The 14,506-nt window shown below is 48.8% G+C and overlaps 1 protein-coding gene across 2 annotated transcripts in view; it reads right to left on the bottom strand.

The window, feature by feature from the left end:
- The window catches only part of IL17RD (interleukin 17 receptor D), a 70,761-nt gene extending 61,865 nt beyond the window's left edge, over positions 1 to 8,896 (bottom strand). For both annotated transcript variants that reach the window (XM_027039035.2, XM_027039036.2), the window contains exon 1: positions 8,676 to 8,896. In XM_027039035.2, the coding sequence (XP_026894836.2) occupies positions 8,676 to 8,801 (126 nt within the window). In that variant the 5' untranslated portion in view covers positions 8,802 to 8,896. The remainder of the gene's footprint in view (positions 1 to 8,675) is intronic.
- Positions 8,897 to 14,506: the final 5,610 nt, after the last annotated feature.

The raw sequence follows: 14,506 nt of genomic DNA, 5'->3' as shown, positions 1-14,506 counted from the left end.
GGAACCTACGATGTGCTGGCCACTGATCTCCTGCTGCAGCATGGAACAAAACAGATACGGGCCCAGCCCTCACGCAGCTGACCCCAAGGTGGGGGAGACAGACAGAAAACACCATGTGTGTCTCATTGTGAAAAGTTCTGTGGAGAAAAGCAAAGTAAGGAAAAGAGGGCAGGTTGCTATTTTAAACAGGGTGGTCAGGTTGGTATTGTTGTTCTACTTGTCTCTATGTTCCAGAAACCAGTTGCAGTTCATAGAAAACACCAAATACTCACTGAATAAAGAAATGATCACTGAGGGTCACTCTTATCAAACCACTCATCTGCTGGAGAAACCTGCCAAGCCCCATCATTCTTGACAGGTGCACACAGGCAAAATTCAAGGCACCACATAATCCTGTCCCCACCCCATCCCCCAGCTTTGCCACTTCTTTCTTTCAGCCACACTTTCCTTTCAAAGGATCCCCCCACCTCCTGGATGCACTCACAGACAGGGCCTGCCTCCTTCGGCCATCCAATCCCTTCTTCTAAGCCTCCTAGGAACCATCCAAATGAAGTTTCTTCTTCATAAACAAATCAAGTTTCCACTTTTTCTTCAATCCATCACTGCAAAAGGCTGGATGCATTCTTACTAAATCTGGAGGCATGATGGGGTGGGTCTGACTTTACTAAATGCATGCTTTCTGGCACAGGTGATGTTCACATGGGGAGGCTGAAGGAGGAAAACACAGTGTGGAGAAGCCTCAGAAAGGTGAGCCTCTTCCAAAGCAGGGGAAACTGAGGCAGAGCAAGAGATCAGAGTTACATGGGCTAAAAAGCCAGATTTCCAAAGGTGGGTGCCAAGCAGTGCCTCGGGCACTGGCACATCATTACCCAGCTTCTCACACTGGCCACTGCATAAGCTGGAATGTTCTGGGATGAGAAGCAGCAGAAACTGTGGTTCATGTTTCTCTGGGAGGAGTGGGGAGGTGCAGAGAGTTCCCTGTACCTTGGAATCCTTCCTGCACCTCCCCGTCTCTAGGCCCCAATGCCTTTTTCTTGCAGCCTCAGCTGGGTGGGGAGCCACTGCAGACAGGGGGACCTGACCTGGTCCTACCATCTTTGTCCTTTCCCTGGAAAACATAAGTAACTACAGAACCACACTGAGACTTGACACAGAGTAGCTGCTCAAAAAAACCCTGACTTGCCTCCTCACTCCATGTAAGTCTTCTTGAACTTCAGATATTGAGCAGTTACAATAACTCCTAACCATGTGAATGCTTGTGTCCTAGCCAGAGCGACCTTGAGAGGAAGGCAGAGATAAACTGTCACTTAGCAGGGACCATACTTGCTAGGGCTGAACGCTCCTGCATTGGTCTGGATTGCATTGCATTTTCCTCTGATGAAAGGTGGGGGGGATGGGGGGGGGCATTTCAGGAGAGGAAAAACCAGAAATCACCTGGACAGAATAAAATCACAGAGAAAGGGTTTTTAAACCATATGGCCTGTCTCAGGAAAATGTACTTCTTCGTTCCAAGGAAACCTTCCCTCTATCCCCATCTCAGAACAGAAGTCTGGGGCCACAGCCAGCATTTTTTAAAGGGTGACCATTCACTGGGGGGTGGGGGAGGGGGTGGAATCTACAAAACTGAGAAATGAAAAAAAACTGACAAATGAGAACACTTGGAAAAACTCCTAGTTTTTAAGGGAATGAAGTACTTTTTAAATCTAAAAAAGGTTATATTTAAAGCCTAATCCCTTGCGATTGCAAAAGGATTCATTTGAAGTATTCATTTAATGTGTGAAATGTAAATATCCACTCAAACATTTAATTAATGCTATCAATTTCCATTCCCTTTCAAAGTTGCTGCTTCAGTTTTGTAGGACATCTCTGATAAGTTCAAGCAAGCTTTCCTACAATGTAGTAATTTTAATTAAAAAAGCCTCATGATTAATGTCTATTAGTTCAGGTTTGGAATGAAGGAACATACAGTAAAATTACAATTTATAAAATTTCCAATACTTGCAGTCTACTGCCCTTTCAACTCTTAAGGTACCAGCCTTATGCAAATAAGACATTTTACCGTTAGGTTTACTATAAAATAAATGCTTCTTAAAAGCACACAGTAGTTTTTTAATGGAGTTAGTTTCCATTCATGCTATTAAATCAGACAATTTATAGGCCAACTTCTGTTTTAGAAGAGAATTACATGTGTGTTCACATCACATCTTTATTTTGTCATCCACCCAGTGATTTGTTGAGGACAGCTGGTACCTATTAAGTCCCCCCTTTAAATGTTGTAGCCTTAATTAGCTACATCCACCTTCCCCCAACATTTCCAAACAAGGAACCAAAGAAAAGAGAAGCCGTTTTTATCACAGATGCTTTGAACAATGGAGTTGCAAATGTTAAAATAATAGTCTCCATTAGAAACTAGCTAGTTATTCCTTAGTTAGGCCCCTCACAAAGACAGGGTATAGACAGGGTTTCAATCTTCTGCCTTTGTTACTTAGGTAATTTTTAGTTTCACGCCTGGTGTTATTAAACTTTCTCAAGAAACTGCTTGGGAAAGTTGAGGGACAGTCTCTCCAGAGGCTTTTTTGGTATTATTCAGCTACAAACTTCTTACTTTGACTTCTGAGCACATGAAACCAGCAGACAGAATCTGCAAGTAGAGAATAAGCCTGGCATGGTTTTCTATGAAGACATCATGCTCTTCCCAGATAATGAAGAGTTTCCAACTCACACAACGAGAAATCCACTTGACTGTATGCCTGTAACCTGCCACACTAGATAAAAACTCTTTGATTTGGTTACAATTTTGGCTTCCCTTCTTAAAAACAAACCAAAAAGTACCCTATTCTGTACTCAGAACTTGAAGTGCGAATTGTGTCAACAAGCTACATTTCCAGCAAGATAAGGAGCTTCTCTAGCATTTCCCCCTTAAGTTTGGTTTCTTCTTAGAGATGTGCACCCCCCCCCCCCCCCCCCCGCTTTAATCTGCAGTAAGACTATCTGTTTCAATAGGATGTGCTCACTCCTGGGTTTGTGTCTTTTCAATCAGCCGGTGGCCCTGCCGGGTTTAGAGTGGCAGAGAGGAAGTGGCCTGTGGTTAAACAGAGGAAATACCAAGGCATTTTAATAGAGCAAATAGTCTCTTTACTTCCCACAGGGAAGAGCTTCAAAGGCCCCGGGGCCCTGGAGGAGACAATGTGTTGTGGGGCCATCAGTCACCTAATCGTGTGTCAGGACCATTCAGAATGTCCCAGCAGCCAAGACAAACACTGCTCAGAAGGACATTGCCTCCCACAGGACAAGCAAGTCAGGCTGCTGGGAGATGGGGCCCGTGGCACCAGCACAGACAGGCCCCCTGAGGGGCAGGGGAACCTCCAAATCTGGGGGAGATGTGAAACAGAAAAGGTCTCAGCTACCAGGGTAGGGTGCAGGAGAGAGGTCTCCTGAGAGGGCACTGTCCTCCACCCCAGCCTGTCAAGCTTCTAGGGGTACCTGAGCCCTTGCCTCTCCGCCCATACTCTTATCAACTGAGGAGTTGGGGGTGGGGGCGAGCTTCCTGAAGCCTAAAAACTCATCCATCAGAGGTAAAGGCAGTAAGAAACGAAAAGGTACAATTAATTGCTGATGGGGTGGCCCCAGCAGCAGCAGACATCTGCTGGGCATGGTGTGTGAAAAGCTCAGGGACCAATAAGGGGAAAAGAGGGTCTAAAAGCTTAAACACACACACACACACATTTTAGGCCAAATGAAGCATGAAAAATACTCAACTTAAAATACAGACTTAGGAAAGCATTAGCAGTTCTTTCCTTTGTAGGGACGCTGTAAGGTTTGAACTGCAGAGAATACGATTTGGATCCTACCCTACTCTTTCCTAAGACTGTTTTCCAGACAAGCCCAGCTGTTCTGGGGAGGAACCCATGGAAGTCAGGGTCCCCCTTCACTCGTGACCTCCCCTTCAACCCCAGGCTAAAGGCACCCACCCAAACCAGGGTGACCTGCCCAGCTGCCTCCCCAGGATCCCCTTAGCCAGCCTGACCCTTCTCACTGGTCGGGGGCTCTGACAGTCTCCACTTCCTCTCTAAGTCCAGAGAAGTACTTTAAAGTCAAACTGATTTTAAATGTTTAGAATGTGGCTTCTCTCTCCCTCATCTGGCCTGGGGAAGCCTGGTCTTCTGAAAGCAATGGCTCTCATCATTGAGAGTGCATCAGAAGAACTGAACCCCCATCTCACTCCCATTCTGGAGGCATTATCTTTGAATCTGCCTTTTAACGAGCTCCCAAGGCAATCCTGATAGTGGAAGCTCCCGGACTTCACTTTGAGAAATTGCGTTCAGGGGGAAAGGGCCCACAGCCGGTACTTACTTGCTGTTCTCATCCACCCAGCTGTATCCCCTTGTTAATAACTAGCACAATGCCCCAGGCACTGCAGGGGCTCTGGGGGTCGGAGGGATGGATGGGGGAGGGGAGACAAGGGAGGGCGGTTCAAGAAAGGTGGACTTGGGCTGACAGAATTCCCAATTAACATGGCAAGACAAGCCGGAGGGAAGCACTGCAGTTCTTATAAAAACGTCTCTCTGAAAAATGTGTCAACCAGGGCTGAGTCATTTTTAACGAAGAATTCTGTAAGAGACACAAGAGCATGTACAACATGGAAGACATGGCCACAAGACAGGCCGACCAGATGCAGGCTGGGGAGCCATGAGCTGCAAGTGAATGAAAACGCATCCAATTCAGAATCAAATAAACATGCCTGGGCCCACAGCCAAGGAGAGTTCTTGGATTGGACTTTTATCAGGACCTAAATTTTAACCAGCTGGAACTTCTTTTCCAAGTACCACCCTATTCCTTCCTACCTTTCGAAATGAAGTTATTTGCCTTAAATGGGAAACTTGCACTTCATTGTAAAGACGATGCCAGCATTCTGGCTTCCTGAATTCCTGAAGGAGCAGGCTTTTTGCAGGCTAGACATTTGTTTCAGAGATAAAAGACCAGAGAAGATGTACCTCACCTAGCCAGGAAGGCATTCTTGTTCCCTCCTTCTCCACTGCAGAAAATGCCACTAAATAAAAACCTGTGGAAGCTGATGCCTAATTCTTTGTTCCATAAATGCTTTTCAAACAACCAGCAAGACGGGGGGGGGAACCTCATAAAGTTACCCATCACAAACACAATCATTCCACTATCAAGAAACAAGAGTTAAGGTCCAGTGTAAATGAGGATGCTAGCCCCTCAGGAAGTTTTAGAAATTGTTACTTCTTTGGGAAAACTATTTATTATTCCAATAGTTTACCTGGCAAGGGCCCTAAGAGATTTTTTTTTTTTTAAGCAGTTGAGGAAGTGTGCCTACAACTCATTTCTAAAACACTGAGCTGTGTTCAAGATGGTATCAGTCCCTTAATTGTCCCACTAATAATGGGGAGGTTGTGAAATCTGACCACTTAAACCAGGCCGGCTCCTCAGAGAGGTGTGTTAGCAGAGCTCCTGTGGGTTAGCTGGCTGCGGTCTACCTTGCAAGTCCTGGGAAAATACACATTCCTGCAGGGGCAAGAGTTCGTGGAACAAATGCTCCATGGAGATCAAGGGGGTCATTTGCTCAGTTCCTCGGCAGCACCCAGATCCTGCCCCTCCTTCAGGGCTCATTTTTCCACCCTGGTGTCCCCTTCTCAGGTTCCATGTGACCTAGACCCACAGGAAACTGTCTCCTGTTTGCCTCACACACAATCGACCCTTCTTGTATGTCTGCATGGCCCCAACTAGACTGTAAGCAACCTCATAACTGAGACCAACATCTACGGGCTAAACACCACTATCTGGTAGGGGACTCAGACATGAATCGAATGCCCAAGTCACTGTTCACCAGTATTCACTGGCCAGTCCTCTGACAGAGCAACTTCTGGAAGAACTGATGCAGGGAGGTGGGGGCAGAGAAGGCTTCCTGCAGGAAGTGCTGCTCGAGCAGAGAAGGGACGCTGAGGGGTAAAGAAAAGGAACACAGACAGGAACAGCATGTGCAAAAGCGTGCTAAGGAGAGGACACTGGGGCTCAGTGCTCTCATCTCTCCCATCCACTTCCTAAAATATATCACTTAATACAGGATTTAACAGGAAGGCTGCAGAGTCTAATTGGGCTCAGCCAAGACTTACAGGGCTCCAGGCTTTGAGGCCACTAAGATGAAGTATCTAGTTAAGGAAAACCATCCTAAGACACAGATGTGAACAAATATTGAGATGGTAGTCTGGTGGGAACCAAAGTGCAAGGACCTGCATGAGAAAGCAAACCAACGGGAATGGCATTTAGGGAGGTCTTCCCTGCGGTGGCATCACCTGAGCTGAGTCTTTGGCCAGGGGGAAGGCATCCTAGGAGCAGAGAAAGTATGCTTCAGCAGCTTTACGCTGGCACAAAAGTTAGGGAGCAGGCTGGAAAGGTGGGCTTGCAAGACAGGTAGGCAAGGGGGGTTGGGGAGAGCTGGTGGCTCCATCAGATGTACCAAAAGGCAAGTCCAGGAGGGAAGCAGCCATGTATCAGGTTGGAAAGAGTGTAGAATCTGAGAGATGGTCCAGAGACTTCCATGCTCATTCAAGAAGGAATGAAAATGACCCAAGGAGAGGATTAGTGGGACCAAAGTAAAAGCTGTTGAGAAGGTCACTCCCATCTAGGAATTGTGGTGGGAGAAAAGAGGCCAGCCTGAGTGTAAGCCTGCTGGACCAGGGGCCACTATTAACTTGTGGAGAATGCACAGTTAGGAGACACATTCCCACAGGCAGAGAGAACAAAACCGCCAGCCTGGCTCTTTTAGGTCACTATTATACCCAAGGCATTAAGATTTCACAAGCTTTGTGCACTGACACATAAAGCCACCTAGACAATGCAGAAACACAGCAATTAGGACTGATCCACCTATGCTGTCATATGAAAACTCAGAATAAAATGCATGTGATGCTCCTACAGTTCTTCAAAAGCCAAAATACCTGTTTAGACCCAAAAAGTTTAGCAGGATCTTGGGCACCTGGGGGCTCAGTCGGATAAGCATCCGACTCTTGATTTTGGCTCAGGTCATGATCTCACAGTTGAGTTCGAGCCCAGCATCAGGCTCTGCACTGTGTCCTTGTGGAGCCTGCTGGGAAATCTCTCTCCCTCTCTCTCTGCCCTTACCCCATTCACACACTCTCTCAAAATAAATAAATAAACTTAAAAAAAAATGTAAGTTTATCAGGATCAGTAAGTCAATATGAGACAGCCTTAAGGAAAACTTTTTTATCTACATACTGGGAAAAACTCGGTATCTTAAAATATAATTAATAGTGATATTTTACTAATGTGGGACAGAGTACGAAAAGGTGATGTTTTACCCAAAAAGGAAGGCTATATTCACTATGATGTGGTGGAAGGGTGTATTATAGCTGTCTATAGCAAAGCTATTGGGTTTGAGGATATCCCATCTGCTGCCTCATACTTGGTTTTCTGCACTGCGTTTCTCTGAATGTGGGGCAAAAGAGCTGAAAGCAATAGCCTAAGATCCTAAAAGGGTGCCAGGTGCTAGGCCTGGACTGCTCTGAGGCCATTCAGAACATCCCAGAAGAGGTGGCACAACGTTGTTCTAAGTAAATGACCCATCTCTCAGAGAAACAGTGCTGGGATAACTAGGAAATCTCCATCTATTCCCATTTTCCAAGTGAAGAAACTGGAGCCCCCGAAGCACAGACAAGGTCATGTTCGTGGCTGCCTATGTCCTCTCCACATGTCTGAAGGCCTTGAGTGCCCTGACGCCGGGCCGCCCTGGCTTCAGTGGGAGGTGAGGGGCAGACAGATGCACTCTCCCTGTTCTGGCGCCGCCCAAACCCAGAAACCCTGGTGGGAACTCAGTATCCCCGCGCACACAGCCTACCACCCCACGCCCGCCACCGGGACAGCATCAAAGTGGTCGGTTACTGGGGGAAGTCTCCAAGCACAAGGCGAAATCTGTGCACCTCTCCAGTCTCCTCTGGGGCTCCTGACCGAGGTGATAAACTCATGCCTCCCTCTGGTCTAGAAAAATATCCGCAGGTCAAGCTGGGGACGGGGAGAGGGGGTGTAGGTCATCCGTGAGACCATTCTCTAGACGAAGGACGACGAGCAAAATTTCCCAGCCAGTCAGGAGTCGGGGCTGGGGTGAAAGTGGGGTAAGACTGCACAGCCTAGAAGTAACAATGCGGCCACGAGAGGGGGCGCATCCCTCCCCTGCGCTCTGGGTCCCTTCTCTGGCAGTCCTGGGCCTTTGCAGAGTTGTGAACCGGAGGTCCGCGGGAAGACCCCCACTGCCGGGTCCAAAGCGCCCCCAGTTCGGAAAGCTCGGAGGATCCCAGACCCGGGGCGAAGGAGGTACCGGTCCGGGAACAAAGGGTGGGGCGCCCTTCTCCCGCCCGCCGCGGGACGCCCTTCTCACCCGCCCTCTGGGAGCCGGACCCCAGCCAGTGACCGCGCCTCATTAGCAACACAAAGCCGGGGGTCGGGCGGCCCCTTTCATCCGGGCCGGGGCTGGCGGACATGCACCCCGGGAGGGAAAGAAGGGCGGGAGCAGCGGGGATCCCAGCCCTGCCGCTGACTCTGCGAAGGGCAGGCACGTCTGCACCGGCTCAGCTGCCCGCGAGCACCTGTGCGCACCGCGCCCGCCGCGCTTTTGGGGACGGCGAGAAGTTTCTCCTTACCCTCCAGCCGCAGGTGTCGGCGCCCCGCGCTCTGCTGGAGCCGCCCGCGGCCACGGCCAGCTGCGAGCCGTTAAGGCAAGCGTTGACCGTGAAGAAGACGGAGCAGAGCTGCAGCCACGGGGCCATGGCCGTGCGCTTGTCCAGCCCTACCTACTCTGCACCCCGGCTGCCTGCCTCTGGCCAGCCCCAAGTGGGCGGTGGCGCCGGCAGCGGCGGCGGAGCTGGCCGCATCAACGAGCATGCGCCGCCCTCCCGAATCCTGCCCCTTCCCTCAGGGCCCCGCCCCCAGCCTCCACTTTCGAGCCCTGGCCCCGCCCCTCTAGCCCAGCCCTCCCTTTGGCCCCACCCCACTCTGTAGTCCACGCCCCCTACGGCCACACCCCGAGCCTCCACCCAGAAGCCCGCAGCTGCAGTTTTTTTCCCTTCACCTGACAGGTCTGTTTTTTAATCCAAAGGATTTGTCCAAGTGACGCCTGCGCCCAGCAAAAACTCGGAAAAATACAAAGAATGTAATAATAATGGTTCTAGTAATAATTTAACCAGCGCCTATTTGCCAGGCCTCTTTTTTGTTTTTAATGTTTGTTTATTTTTGAGAGACAGAGAGACAGAGAATCCAAAATAGGCTCCACACGGTCAGCACAGATGCCAGGCTTCTTGAATCCTTCCAACCACACTGGTAAGTGTCACTATTGTTATCTCACTTTGGGGGGGCACAGTAAAGTTAGGGCAATGTGATGGTTAGAAAAATCCTGGCTGGGACCTCCAACAAATGACTGGCTCTCTCCATGCTACTCTTCCTGCAAACTGAAATAACAAAAGTATGCTAATTTGGGGAGGATTGTACTGGTTAGCACATAGCAAGGGCTCAATAAATGCTACAATCTATCATTGACTGGCAGAAGGACACCCAGCTGGTACCCACCTGAGATTCAAATCCAAATCTGACAAAAGCAATACTCTTAGTCACTACGTTTGTCAAACTTACATTGTGAAACAGGTGGTGTCTCTGTTTGGAAGAGGAAGCTGAGGCTCAGAGAAGTGGAGAAGCCAAGGTCATATGACTTTTCACCACAAGCCCCTTCCCACTTTCACTTGTGTCTGTGCACCTGAATCCCACCACTTCACTCTCCTCCACTGCCCCACACCTCATCTAGGCCCCCACCTCCTCCTCCACAGTTGCTTCCTAAGGGCTAAATTGCCTGCTTCCACTTTTGTCTCAGTATATAATGCATCTCTCTACCTGAAATCAGATCACTGACATCTGATTTAAAATCCTCCAGGGTGGCATTTATTCAATGGCCATTTACCATTAAATCCATACTGACCTCCTCTTCCCCTACATTATCTCTTCCCACTCTGCCTTCACCACCTGGCTCCAGCAGTGTGGATCTGCTAACTCAATTGCATCTTGGGCTTCTTGTCCCAGCAAGCTCTCACCTCTGTCTTTCCAACAAGGCATCCTCCTCTACTTGACTTTCTCCTTCTAGGGCCCATAATCCCCTTCTTCTCCTCGTCTGTCTGGCCTAAATGTGGTGACAGCTCAGTTGCTGCTAACACTGGGTTCCTGCAGTTTCCCTCATGGCTCCACACACCCTGCCCGTACCTTGTATTTAAACTCCCTGTGGAGACAGAGGCGGCCCCAGCTTTGCATGCTACCCCCGTGGAGAAGGAAGACCCTTCTCAGTACAGCTAGCAGAAGTCCTGGGCACTGGCTCTGACAAGACCACTTTGGAACCAGGGAGCAGAGCTAGCTTCATCTGAACCCCAGAGGCTGGAAGTGAAAATCAACGGTTGTGCAAAGAAAAACTGGCATTGTTGCCAGAGAAAGCAAGGATGGGTACCGTGTTCACCAAACAACAGCGTCCACCACAAGCCCCAGGTGCTGAGACTTCCTGTCCATGTGCACCACTGGACAGAAATGTTTTCTTTTTTATCTCGCTGCCAGGATATTCAGGAATTCAGCCAGACCCAGTGAGGGCAAGAACCGCAACTTCTTTGGTCAACCAGAAGAACCAGGATCCACAGAAGGTTGCCTACAAAGTAGCCTTCTCTGAATAGACCTCACACAGCACGTTGCTTCTCTGGGGGGAACTGTTGTTTCAGTGCTCTGCTCCCTTCCAGGCCTCTGCCCACCTCCCTGACATTCTTGGTACTTCTCTCTGGGTCGTTCCCAACTCCTTTAGCAGGGGATCTTAGAGGTCTGGCCATGAATATCAGGAGCGCCAGGGGCTGAGACAAGGCCAGGACCACATGGGTGTCAATGAAACACCATGGAAACCATGAGGTTGCCTGCTCCTTAATCTCCTTAATGTGTATGACATTCCAGCCTAGATAAGCTTCATAATTTATTAACCAATCACCTGCTGAGGGACTTGTCTTATAATCAGTGATTCAAAAATATCCTCACACATTTAACTCGATACATCCATTCACCTATTTTCTTAAGATACATTCCTAGAATCAGAATTGCTGGATTATACACATTTAAAATTGCCAAACTGCTCAATATCTACTGCAAGCTTAACTGCTTTTCTGATTCATAGTGAGGCCATGTTCCCAAGTATTTAGTGGCCCTTTGCATTTCTTCTTTGTTCCAGGGTTGGACTCTAGGAAAGGCAGCAGTACTTGGAGCTTATGACCAAGGGAGAGACTTTAGGAGGGCGCTGGGGAGAGGAAAGTGTTTCTTCTTGGGCTTTACTCACATCACCATATGATTGAGTAAACAGGGAAGGCAGAGCAACACGCTCGCTCCCTTTCCAGTCTACACACACACACACACACACACACACACACACCACCTCCCAGCTCACTGCCCAGCCTGGCAACTGACAGCCTCTGAAAACATGCTGCAGAGTGCAGAGTGCTCCAACTTTTCTAAAGGAGTACAGAGGACACAAGAAAGAAAAGGCCTAAGTGTCCATTCCAAAACTTATTAGAATGACATCCCTCAGGACCAAGGATTGAGAGGCCCTCCTATTTACCTTCTAGGGAGACCATACGCCAGTTGGGGGTAGGGGGTGGGTGGTAGGGGAGGGGAGAACCACATACATCAAAGGGTCAAATTTGGTCAGGAAATAAAGGTAGTAAATTGTCATTTGGCAACATCCTCCCCATTCTGGTCTTCTCCATTGATTCCTTGCCTCTCATTCCCCCCCCCCCTTTTTTTTAAAGAACATTTTATTTTTTTAATTTTTTAAAGTTTATTTATTTAAAGAGAGAGAGAACAGGAGAGGGACACAGAGACAGGGAGAGAGAGAGAATCTCAAGCAGGCTCCCACTGGAGCTGTCAGTGCCGAGCCCAATGCAGGGCTCCAACCCGTGAACTGTGAGATCATGACCTGAGCAGAAATCAAGAGTTGGACGCTCAACCGACTGAGCCACCCAGACGCCCCCTTCATCCCCTCTTTTTACCCAGGACCCTTCAGAGTATTTGTGAGACTGTACGAAGTGAATCTCTGTACTGAGAGCTGAGATAAAATGAGGGGGCTGGGCCTCTACATGGCCTCCATGGACCATACCGTCCTCCAGACTACAGTGGAGCCCAGCTGTGTACGTAGGTGACCAGAGGATGAAGCCCTCCTCAAATACAACATATGGGCTCATGTACCACAGCCAAGATTGCCTGTGGCCCAGTCACAATTTCAGCCATCCCTCACCACCCCTGACTGATCCACCTCTCCTGCCTCCACTGCCTGGCTCTCTGCCTGGTCCACATTAGTGGGCAAGAAACTGATGCTGCCTCCATTCCAGTTTGGAATGAAGCTGGAGATTAAACAGATTAAATCATCTTTAAGCTGTTGGTGAAATGTAAATATATTTCCCCAATTTACCTAAAACCTAACCAGATAAGAAAAACCCTTAATATAAAGACTGGATTTTGTTAGGAGTCAAATTATCCCCTGAAACATAAGAAAGGGTAAAGTGATGATGGAAATAATTTGAATCCTGGAATCATTTTTAGCAGAGAAAAACTAAAGACAGTTTTAATAAGCAGTGGTTAGAATCACTGAGCCAAGCTTCAAATTTATTTTCGGTATTATGCTCAAGTATGTTTTATATACTAATCAAGACATTAAAGGTAAAGGGTGTTCCCAGCCAGGCTCCCAGCAGGCTTGGGTGCAAGTTTCCCAAGGCTTTAGGGGAGCAGTATGCGGAGAACTGGAGGGTCCTGAGAGCCCCAGCCTCTGTCCTAGCCTTCTAAGGCTGCCGGGATGCTAGCCCGGCCACGGGCAGTCCTGGATCCCAGGAGGTAGATGTCCACTTCACAGATGGGGAAGCAGAGATTCAGTGAGGAGGTCCTAAACTCGTCTGACTCCCTCGTCGCCTTCCTCCTCCCTCCTTCCCTCACACTGCTTCTGGCGCCCCGCAGTCTTCCCAAACTGATCTTGGCTCCGCCAAGAGTGCCCAGAGGCCCGGAACGGGGACTGGAGGTAGTCCTGGGGCAGGCGACCGAACCCCGCGCCCGGAAATCCGCGGACCCGCAACCCCAAAGTGCCGGAGGAGGTGCGTGCTGCGGCCACTAAACAGAATTCACGGTTCCACCTCCACTTCCCATTTTCCCCCCCCAGGAGGAAAAGAGGACCGAGGCGCCCAGTGTCCACGGTAACCCCTAGGGGGCGAGCGTGGTCCAGATCGGAGACGCCAGAACAATCCTGGACCGCGCCGCTGCGAGCGCACTTCATTCTAGGGCAAAAGCCCCAGCGCAGGTGCAAATACTGGCTGTTAGAGGACCCGGTGCTAACTTTGGGGGTAAGTAGAGTTCAGGAAGTGGTAACAAAACAGGGTTAAATATGGGCTTTCAGTAAAAAATATGGGCTTTTAGTAACTGTATGGCTTTGAGCAGTTAATTCACTGAGCCACTCTTTGAGTGTCAATTTTCTCAGTGGTCACACAGGAATGAATGATGTGGATGAAGTCCTCAGTGGGTTTTTGAAATAAGCAAATGGCTATGAGGAGTGCTATATTGCAAGCAGTAGACCAGGAGTTGATGCAGACAGGCCCAGGGGCAGCTGGAACCCAGACAGTAGCTTAGAGAAATGGGCACTTTTACCTCCTTCAGGAGCTAGTGCCCTGGTTTGGATCTGCACTAGACTGGAAGGCTATGGGCCATATCCTGTTTACCATTCATTCATTCATTCAACAAGTGCCATGGAATTCCTGCACTACATCAGGCATTATGCCAGAAGCTGGGAACCAGTTGAACAATCAGATACTGTACACAACAGACACGGTCCCAGCTGTCATAGAACCAACAAATAAATGTTCCATGGGAAACGCTGGCATTACTCAACTACATGCCCGGGGGATAATTAAAATTAGATGGATTGCCTCTAAGGAAGTGGTGGCTGAGATGAGGTACCTGGACAAAGGAGAGGGGAGCAAGGACAGGAAGAATGTTCTAGTCAGAGGGAGCAGCATATGCAAAGGCCCTGGGGGATTGAGAGCATGGCATCTTCAAGGAACCAAAAGAGGCCAGTGTGATTGGAGAGCAGTGAGATATGGAAGAATGGTACAAGATGAGCTCAAAAGGCCTGCAGGGATAGGCAGGCATGACGTTGTACCCTGGTTTGAACCTTAGAGTACCCAGTGGCTTCTGAGAGGTTTAAGGGCAATGGCAGGACTGTATTTTGAAAAGGTCCCTGCATCCCAAGTGCCAGGCACAGGGTACTACCCTGTGTGTAGTAGGCATTTGATACATACTTGTTAACTGAATAAGTTACTAGGATCATTATTGAAATTCTGGGATTTAATGTCCTGAATGCAAAAATCATTAAAAAGCCTGGAAAAGCATCCAACCCTACTAAAGTTCTAAATAATGCAAATAAAATAAA

The sequence above is a fragment of the Acinonyx jubatus genome, chromosome A2, assembly GCF_027475565.1.
Source record: "Acinonyx jubatus isolate Ajub_Pintada_27869175 chromosome A2, VMU_Ajub_asm_v1.0, whole genome shotgun sequence".
NCBI lineage: Eukaryota > Metazoa > Chordata > Mammalia > Carnivora > Felidae > Acinonyx > Acinonyx jubatus.
Note: the sequence above shows the minus strand (reverse complement) of the source record. Positions and strands in the feature narration are given on the sequence as shown.